The 10514-nt window shown below is 37.1% G+C and overlaps 1 protein-coding gene across 1 annotated transcript in view; it reads left to right on the top strand.

The window, feature by feature from the left end:
* The window catches only part of CSMD3 (CUB and Sushi multiple domains 3), a 1099171-nt gene extending 1089097 nt beyond the window's left edge, over nucleotides 1-10074 (top strand). The window contains exons 68-71 of the mRNA XM_026659890.1: nucleotides 3555-3667; nucleotides 5276-5363; nucleotides 8384-8519; nucleotides 9915-10074. Coding sequence (XP_026515675.1) covers nucleotides 3555-3667; nucleotides 5276-5363; nucleotides 8384-8519; nucleotides 9915-10074 — 497 coding nt within the window. The remainder of the gene's footprint in view (nucleotides 1-3554; nucleotides 3668-5275; nucleotides 5364-8383; nucleotides 8520-9914) is intronic.
* The last annotated feature ends 440 nt before the right edge of the window (nucleotides 10075-10514 follow it).

The raw sequence follows: 10514 nt of genomic DNA, 5'->3' as shown, positions 1-10514 counted from the left end.
CCATAACTTTCTTTATTTTCCCAGATCTCCATTTCTCTCTGTCCATTGTCCCTCCACACCACATGATGTTAGTACACATTTTCCCCTCCCAGAGCTGAAGCATCTCACTACCTCTCTGCTGGGGCTACCCTAGATACTATCTAAGGAGTTAGAGAAGAACCTAAGGAGCAGGTTCAGCTGGGTAAAATTGCCACAATTGAATTAATTATTATACTGGCCCATTTCAAGCACTGTCTTGTCCCTCAGGGAATCAGTTGCCAGATGCCAATGGAGCTCATCAGCCTTTGAGCAAGGAGTGCCTGTCAATCTACCAGTGTAAATTAGCAGAGAACAGCAGTGGCTGTCTCTATGGAGCATTTTCCACCACCTCCCCATACATTTTCCCATTCCTTGGTGGAGCCTGTATGTGCTCCCTACACCTAATTAGAGTTTTCCAGAAAAATAGTCCAAGGAATTTATTAGGGAAGATAATTTATTCATACTGTTCAAATCTGTCAGTTTAATTTCAGCTTTTAATATATTCCTGATTGCAGTCATTATTTGGCAGTGAGAGGAGAGATCTGGCAACATTTGAGCTTGTGCTACCTTCATATTAATTATAATTCTATGCTGATAATATTTTGTGTTAATTATCAAAGTGAAATGCTGACCCAGTGAAAATTAATTAGCAGTAACCCTCTGAATGTGATCTGAAACTCTCTATCAACTTCCAGTAAACTTTATTTAATACTTTGCCAGTTTGAACATATGTGCATATATTACACGCATAGTGCACCTTAAACCTCTCTGTTTCTCCTAGTGGGTTTGGGATTGCCATGCACATCTGGGCTGTCCTTAGCAGAGCCTTTGTGGTCTGTCTCTCTCTAAGGGTGCCAATCATACAGGCCTGTCATCTCTGCACCTCTCACCCTCCTTCTCCAGGCAGATGTTTTCTCTCCTACCTTTCCTCACACATATAGTGGCAGCTGGCTGCTTTTGGGAATGTCATTGCAGTTAAACACCCCATCAGGCACATTTTTGTGCTAACAATTGAAAGGGAGGCAGAAGTCTCTGACACAGGGTGTGTGTATGTGTGTGTGCAGGGAGGTCCTGTAGGCCCAGCATGGAGCCCAGGTGCTCCTCTTTCTTAACATCCTACTCTCACCCCTTGCAGTCTCAGTAGCACCCCAAACCCTATACCGCTCAGGGATAGCCACCTCCCTCCTCCCTCTTACCATGCACCACAGAACTCCCCATGCAGCCCACGTGGCACCTTCATGTTTCCCATCCTTTTCTCCTCTGGCACTCTAGCCTTCTCCTCACTCCACACAGCACCAGTAGCCCTAGCCCATCATACTTCCCATCTCCTTCCCAACACATACAATGGAGCATCAGGCGCCCTTCTCAGAAAATACAGCAGACACCTCCCTACTCAGTTTAATCATCTGAAAATCCCAGTAGTTCTCCCTAGAGAGCCAGCCCCTTCCCCACTAACCCAGTGCCACACACACATACACACACACATACACACACATATTGTACCCACTTGAGCAGCAGAGGGAATATAGTAGCTTCACAGAGGTTGCTCTCCTCCTTACGTTCCTGCCTGCAGTCTGGGTAGCCAGCACAAGGGAATAAAGCCACACAGTTGCATATGCCAAGCCACAATGTGGTCCACAGCTAAGAATTTAAAGAAGGAAATTAAGGATTCCAACACTGAAAAAGACGGGGAGATTAGTATCAACAGAGTATGTGGCCTGCTAAGCACACAAGTTCCAAAGTCCACAGGAGATCTTATTGCCAACCCTGCATATCTTGAGACATCCAAATGGAGCTTCTGTTGCTCTACATGACTTACAGCTGGACACACACATCTGATACTGGCAACACTACTGGCTCAAGAATGGGGTGATACATAGAAGCCATGGAGCAGAAGTGAACTTTGCTTTGAGCAGTATGATTTTCCTTTGTGTTTTCATTTTTAAAATGCTCAAGTTTTCTCAGGGAACATACTGTCTAGAGTGGGTGCTCCTTTGCTGTGCTTACGAAACTCCAGGAGAGGCCCAAATATACATTGTTAACTCAGAGGAGCTTGTGTTGGAGAGAAAATCCAGTGTAGGTGTCCCTTCTTTCCATACATACTACTTAGCCCGTTTACACATGTTTGATGCACCTTTGCATCACAGTGCAGGGGAAAGAGGAGCATGAGTCCTACAGTGATCAGGTTACTTAGAGTTAAACTTCTGAACAATAATTTAAATATGGCTTCTGTTCACTGACTACCTTGTCAATGTTTTGCTTTGTTTTCCATACCTAACACTTATTTCCTCCTTTTTAGAACATTGAAAATAGATTTGTAACAATCAGTGTCTGAACGTCATTAATATAGGTGGTTTGAATGCATATTATATCACTACTGTAACCTGATATAAGATGTAAAGTGTATGCCTATTGTGTCCTCAGGATTTTGAATATCTTGGGGAAATTTCTCCTTTGAATTTTCTATTTTCTAAAGAAAGCAGAAGAATTCAAAGCAAGAGCCATATATGGGTCTAATTTTCAGAGGTGCTGAGCACCAACATCTCCTATTGGCTTCAGTTGGAGTTGTGGGTGCTCAGCACCTCTGAAAATCAGGCTGTATTAGTGTATAAGGTATAGTAGTCTTAATGTTGCTGGTATTTTTCAGACATCCTTGAATAGCTACTTATTTAACATAGGTTATGAAGGATAACGAAAAAGTCACATGCAGAATGACAAATGGGAACATTATCAGCCAAATATTTAGTTTGACACCAGTAGTCAATGTACATAATCATGTTTTGCACACTATTTCTGTGGTGTCTGTGCTTCATTGTCAGGTTTGTAAAGGTAGATTGGACCAGTGAGTATATTGTTAGATTTTATTTTCATCCAAGCTCTTTACTATGCATAAAATATAATCAGGGTTCTGAACATTTCTTCTACAGGTATGAAAATGATCAATTCTGCCTCCAATGTAAAACAGATCATACCCAAGTCTTTCCATTAGATGAAGTCGCTGTTTTGTAGAGCTGACCAAAGAACAACAGTTCCATTTCACAGCAACTGTCGAGGTTTCAAAATTAGTTTTTGTTTCATTTTGGAACAAAAACAAAACCTTTAACATAGAATTTGTGGAAACAGATGTGTGGATGTGTCTCTGTGATTCTGTAACCTGCGATGTAGGAGACAACCCATGTTAAAGGGCCTGCTCTGGCTGATTCAGAGCATGTTTTTTTCATTCTAGATTCCCTCAAATCAGGCAGAGCAGGGGAGTCTCCTACATCCCAGGCTGGTACACTAACCACATAGCTATGGAGTTTCACCCTTCCTTGGACACAAAAAACTTTTTGCAAAAGTTTTGTGAAACTGGTACTTCTCTGCCAAACATTTCAGGTTCAACAAAACAGCATATTACTCCGAAACAAAATTTTGTTGAAAAAATTTTCTGACCAGTTCCAGTTTTGCCCTCTTTAAGGAGTCTTAGACTATTTTAAAAAATTGCAATTATCTGCCACCTTAACTAACAAAAAGCACCTATATTTTATATTTTACAGGGGTGTATAAAAGTCAGGAAGCTCGATTGATGCTCCATATATATCTTATTAAAGCACCATCTCATACTTCTGTGAGCAAGATGAAAGAGGAAAAATGGGCTATGGATGGTTTTGTGAGTATTTTTCTGCAAAAGAGAGCGAGAGTGTGTTTTTAATACAAAATAATGTCTGTGCATTAGGTCTGAAGAATATAGAAACTTATCAAATGAAAGTTGGTTGGTAATTCCAATTTATTTATTTAAATGAAAAATACCATTGTACGATTGCAGATGGGGCGGGACTATTTAGGAAAAATGTGGTTATCACTAAACAGTGATTTTCAACCTCTTCTTTGTGGGCATGACTATTTGATGAAGTGGTAAACACTGAAAAGGAAGTGCTACTCGCATTTCTATGTTGATGTTATTGCAGTACATTGAGAGGTTTTCTCATTCTTAGAGTGTAATATCATAGCGAGATGCTTTTATCAAGCTAAGATCAATGTATCCACTTTAATGTCTACTTCTGTGTAATCTCTCTCTGCAGTGGGCACAATTATGTTGCTTGGTTTATTTCTAGAAGCAAAATATCACATCTGAGAGTAATAATTCTTGGCAGTGATGTGGGAGAAGTTGAGGAGCTGATTAGCTAGCGCTTTGGTGACATTTCTAGAAGTATTGACTTTCAAATGGCTAGGATTTTCCAAAGACCCTAAGGGCTTGTCTAAACACAGAGATTGAACTGCTTTAACTATACTGGTATATTAAAAGTACATTCCCACTGGTATGGATGCAGATAGACTGGTATAAGAAGACAGTATCTCTTGAAATCTGAAATATATTATTAAATTGTTCACTTGTCCTGTGAACACTCTTTAAGACTACTTGATGCATAAGAACAAAATGACTGACAAAAATATATCTTATTGTATTTCTGAAGCTTGCAAATTCCTTGTGTTCATACTATAGATATGCTCCGCTATGGATATTTAATGATGCAGTCCAATGAGTACTGATTACTGACCAAAAGAGGGTTATTGGCAGTTGAATGTCAGGCATTTTTTATCCCTCCCTGTCTACCTTTGAAACAGTGGCTTTCATTATCTTAACTTTTGCATTCATGGTAGCATCTGCCTTTTAGGTGTTGCAGTGCTTTTTCCAAAAAAATATCAAAACACTAATAGTCTTTAAGAGGCATTTAGAGATGGCAATTTCAGGAGTTATCAAGAATCAACTTGAAATCTAGTCAATCAAAAAATAGTATCAGGTATTAACATATCTGGCCCTGAGTCCTCCTGCAAGTTTCAGAGTTTTACAATTATATTTGACTAATTTTGAAAAGGGATTTCTCTCCCATTTTGCTGTCAAACAATCCATTACAAACAGGAGGAGCAGACCGACTATACACAAAATCCTGTCAAATATACAAAGTAAGCAAACTAAAAAAGAGAACTTTTTTTCTTTAATCTCTTTCAGTAACAGTAGCCTTAGCTGTTACAAGTACCAAAGGTAGGTCAAAAAGAATTCCAAAGGTAGTGCAGCTTTTAAGCTTGACAGTGTCCCTTTAGTACCCCTGCCTGACCCCCATGCTCAGCGCATCCATATCCCTCCACAACAGAGGTATCTGTGGGGGAATACTGACTGGTTTAGGCATTTCACTTCCAACCTGATTATAATCGCCTCACATTTCTAACCAAGTTTTCCCAATTTAATTCTGAGATTCTGTGTGTTTTCTGTTTGCAGGTTTCTGCTGAACCTGATGGAGCTACATATGTTTTTCAAGGATTTATCCAGGGTAAAGATTATGGACAATTTGGACTTCAAAGATTAGGTATTCAGTTAATTTTAATGTCAAACTAGTTCAGTTTTGTTTCATACTGAGTTTTATTATGCATTGTTTTTATTAAATGATTACATGTAAAGGGCTATCCTGAACCTATATTTCAGTACTGGTGTGTGTGTAGAGTATAGTGAGGTTCGTATCCTAGAATCATTTTTAAAGCTGTGCTATAAAAGAGGTGTTTTGTTCACCGGGAAAGTTAAATTGGGAGGTATAGTTACTCTGTTGTGGCAAGTGGTTCATTTTGGTTGTTTTCTAATATCTTTCTCTAAGAATGCTTACATAATAGGTATTATGTTCTATATAGTGATCATCATATAAAGAGTAAGTACTTCAGAATATGTGTATATGTATGTCAGTGCTTTATATTAATACAACTTTTATAGTGAATACTTGCTAGAACAGTCAACCTATTAAATACTATTGGCCAAATACTGAAGTCCTTGTGCCATTTTTACACAGGCAAAACTTCTATTGAAGTCGATGGGAGTTTTTTCCCCCCCAAAGAGGAAATTGGATGGACTTCTTTATTTGTCCTGTAGATTAAATTGTACGTCAAACTACCTGATCACTATTTGCTTTTTCCAGTATAGAATATTGCTGAAAAGATCTTAGTCTTTTTGCATGCTTAAGCAAATAAAACAAGAAAAAATATTAGTTAACAAGAAATGTTAAACTGTAAATTATCTGATCCTGTCTCTTGAAGACTAATATTTCTGCTCACACAAAAGCTTGAATATTCTTAAGGTTTCTCAAGCAGTGGGGTTCCACTTAGACCAATCTGACAGATTTACAAGAGGAATTTGTTTCTTCAAGGATTATAACCCCTAATTAAATAGCCTTGTGCTCTTCAGATATGATAATTTTATCTGGAGCCAAAAACACATTCTTCTGGTTTTTGGGGACAATGTATTTCTCACTCTTATTGTCCAAATAAAAACAAGAACATTCTTTAACATCTCAGTTGTGGTGGAAGGATTTATTAATGTGTATATCACACATTAGACAGTCTTGTTTTCTCTTTTCACTGCCCTAAGTCATTCTAAAGAGCAATGCTTGGAGACTGAATTTGGGTCTCATTGCATTTGGTAATTTGGATACTTTAAATGGAATATTTATAGAATATTTTTATGAGAAGACGATTCCTGGAGGGATATGCAAATAATTTGATTTCCCTAAATCATCTTCTTCAAAATATTTGGGGGTAATCAATCAAAGAGTAAAATCAACAATGTCTTGACAAGATGTTTTTGGTGGTTTCTTATAAAAATTGTGTGTTGTCTCTCTTCCTTTGGTTTTCAGAGGTTTGTATTCCCGCAATATATTCTTTGTTGGAACTCTTTGAAGGGTTTTTTTTTTTTAAATTGATTCCATTAAAAAATTTATTCTATTGCCTAAAAACAATAACAAGATTATTCATTTAGGAATATAACTCGTATGATTAATAAACAGAATCATTATGGGGGCTTGACATTCTTCAAAAATAGCTTTATCGTGACTAATAAGAAAATAGTTTTAAATTATACCTCTTTATTTAATATAAAACATTCTTGTAAAAATTTCACCCAAAGAGATGTGAAATTTGTATAAGATTTTTTGAGCCCTCTAGTCTTTCAAGAAAACTTCCTATCCCAAACCAGATTTCCTATCTATTTCACTATTGTTCATAAACAATTTTCTTTCAGATGTTGAATTCAGTGCTTATTCTCTTTCCAACCAACAATTTCATAAAAGTCACATTTTCCTGTAATTAATCTATTAGTTGAGGTATCTAATCATATTTAGCATCTCTATGTTGCTTAACAACTTCAAAGCACTGAATAAACCTTAACTAATTAATCTGATTCTTAACATCTCTAGTTTGAAGCCTATAAATCACTTACTAAACTGAATTAGTAATCCCTTCTTTATTCATGGGAAAGGGGATATGAACATGGCACCATAGGGAATCTAACAGTTGCCTTATTTCTATTCTGTGCAGGAGAGCCATGTTCTTACTTTCTATCAGTATTTACTCTCTACTCTTTGCCTCTCACCTACCGCTTTCATTTTTATATATAAATAAATGTGTATAATTAAGTCAACAGGATGAATTTCCATGTTGCCTCTTGAGGTGATTTAGCCTTCCTCCAAGTTACTGCTATTCCTTTGGTAAACTTTGCTGTTATCTTTTTTTCTTCTATTGTGCTTTCTTTGTATCTGCTCAAGTACCAGATTTTCCAGAACCTAATAAATAAATTGTATTTGAATAATGATATTGAAGTAACCTAGTCTAAGCCATTTTTGGCTTCATAGGTTAACACTAACACCTTGAATTGCATCTGTAAATTTACGAGAAGCAAGTGCAGGTCCCAGAGCACTGGTGTCGTTTGCTCCTGACATAAAACTTCACCTATTAAGCAGGGTGCCACATTCTGCGCTAAATTTAGTCTCCAAGTGTCTCAGTAACAACAAGGAGTCTGGTGGCACCTTAAAGACTAACGATTTCACAGAATCATAGAATATCAGGGTTGGAAGGGACCTCAGGAGGTCATCTAGTCCAACCCCCTGCTCAAAGCAGGACCAATCCCCAGATCGATTTTTGCCCCAGATCCCTAAGTGGCCCCCTCAAGGATTGAACTCTCAACCCTGGGTTTAGCAGGCCAATGCTCAACTTTCGTAGGTAAAAACCGCACTTCTTCAGATGCATAGAGTGAAAGTTACAGATGCTCGCACCATAAAGAGTGCATAACAGCAATCTAAGTTCAAGGTGAGAAAGGCATGAATCATTGTGGGGAGATCCTTCCATCATAAGGAAAAAAAATTAGTTTTGCTCACCAGATGCAGATGGAAAATAGTACCGTCCAGGAGCTATTTAGGTACTATTTCGTACTGTAGGTCCCCATGCAAAACAAAACATGATGATTTTAATTTCTCCACAAGTAGACACTTTCAGTAATATTGTGAGGATCTGGGAGTGATAATTGTGAGATGTGAGATAATAGAGAGATGTTATGTTTTTGTCTTTTTAGGTCTGAACATGTCTGAAGGTTCGAATTCTTCTAATCAACCACATGGTACAAATAGTAGTTCTGTGGCCATTGCTATCCTTGTGCCTTTCTTTGCCCTTATATTTGCAGGTTTTGGGTTTTACCTTTATAAACAAAGGTAAGTGTAAATTGCATATATAGAGTCTTTGTATTGTCATGTATTTGAAGCTATTCAGTGGCCTTAAACTTTAATATGTTAGAAAAAGTAAATTAAGAACTGCCCTGGGAACTCCTTTGCAAAAGATCTGCATAGAAAATACACTCTACCCTCATTTTAGGTCTGCCATACTGTTTGACAGGTAAGGTTATTTTAAAGTGCCGCACTTTCACTCCCACCTATTTAAAATGTTGTTATAAGTTATTCTCTTTATGAGAGGAGCAAGGGTAGTTTAAATTTTTGGCATCTGGGGAATAATGCCATAAACAGGGTTGGTGTGTACTTATTGCAGACTGCCTATATTTTGTTTTGACATGTACAATATTGTGAATCATATTTCTTATGTAATTTATCTTAAGCCCCACACAGTTTATTAGCTTACAAGTATATGTAATACTCCTATGTCAGTGAGAGGTTTTATTATGGAAATTGGTTCCACATTAGAAATTAGTAATTCATCTACAATTATCTAACAATAGTACCACATCTGCTCAGAGATTCACTCTTATCCTAGGTTCACTGATAGTGTTGTTTATGTCTCTGAGAATCATTCCTTAATTTTATTTGTAAATCTTGTTTTCTCAAAGTCTAAATAATCTTGCACTATGGTAGTGAGGGGCAAATGGAGCCACTAAGTGGTGGAACACCATACCAGCACTTGTCTGCTGGCTTGCTATTGTAACACAGTCCTACAGGACATGACTAAAAATTGTAGTATACACAGGACCTAAACATGCCTTAAAAGCTGGACTTTAAGGTCTTGAACTGCCTGGTTTAACTTGGTTACAGGCACACTGCAACTTTTAATGATGTTAGTTTCCCTGACTCCTTTACACTTGTGATATAGATGAGCCATACATTTCTGAATAATTTAAGCTTTCATTTACATTTCTAATCCATCTAGTCATAAAGAAATTCTTCCAGATAGAAAGAGTTTATATTTTTACTGAGTTTGCAAACAGCCAGAGAGAAACAATAACCCTAAGAGAATACTCTCATTCATTTGCATGTGGTGTTATTTCTGAGACAATACTGTCAACTCTGTCAGCTGCAAATTTTAGTAGAAATACCCAGTTTTTCTGGGATTGTGGTCCAAGTTTTAGAGTATTACTACCATTTTTTTCCTGGCATTATTACATATTTGCTACTTTAAAATTAACATTTCTCATAAGCATGTTTTAATATTACTTTAATACATATGGCAATCCTTGACAGCAAAAGAATGGTTCCAACATTTAATATTTATCTTCTACATTTGTAATTGAAATTTGTTCATTCTATTAAGGTTCTTATATTACACCCATCACCACAGAAAATTGCAGTTGTGAATACACTGTGCTTTTTCTTCTTCAACAGGACTGCACCTAAAACACAGTATACAGGATGCTCTGTTCATGAAAATAACAATGGACAAGCTGCTTTTGAAAACCCCATGTATGACACAAATGCAAAGTCTGTAGAAGGAAAAGCTGTACGATTTGACCCCAACTTGAACACTGTCTGCACAATGGTATAATGTGGTAATGCTTTGTCTTCAGAAGTCTGGAAATTGAAACACAACACAGTGCACATATAGTTCACTGATACAAAATTAAAGCACACTTTTCAGGACTTACTGGGTCACCTTTTCCTGAGGATGATAGACAAGAGTGTTTTTTTTTTCATAAACTGGAACAGAATTGTCCTTCATGTTTACCATGGAGAGTTTTACAGAAAATCTGCTGCACTCCATGAGTGCTTACTCACAGTTTATTTGCTTTTTTAAAAAAGGAGATTATTCTAAAACATAAAACGTATTTGCATATATTGGAGGAGCATCCACTATCAGTACTTCTGTGCTTTATAAACTATAATAGAGGGATTGGGTTTAAAAAAAGATATAGGGTAGAAAATAAGAGCTATACTTACAGGAGACAATAGGTCACTGACTTCTCTTTAACAGTCATGAGCTACATC

This window comes from Terrapene carolina, unplaced genomic scaffold, assembly GCF_002925995.2.
Source record: "Terrapene carolina triunguis isolate 2854851 unplaced genomic scaffold, T_m_triunguis-2.0 Scaffold58, whole genome shotgun sequence".
In the NCBI taxonomy this organism is placed as follows: Eukaryota; Metazoa; Chordata; order Testudines; family Emydidae; genus Terrapene; species Terrapene triunguis.
Note: the sequence above shows the minus strand (reverse complement) of the source record. Positions and strands in the feature narration are given on the sequence as shown.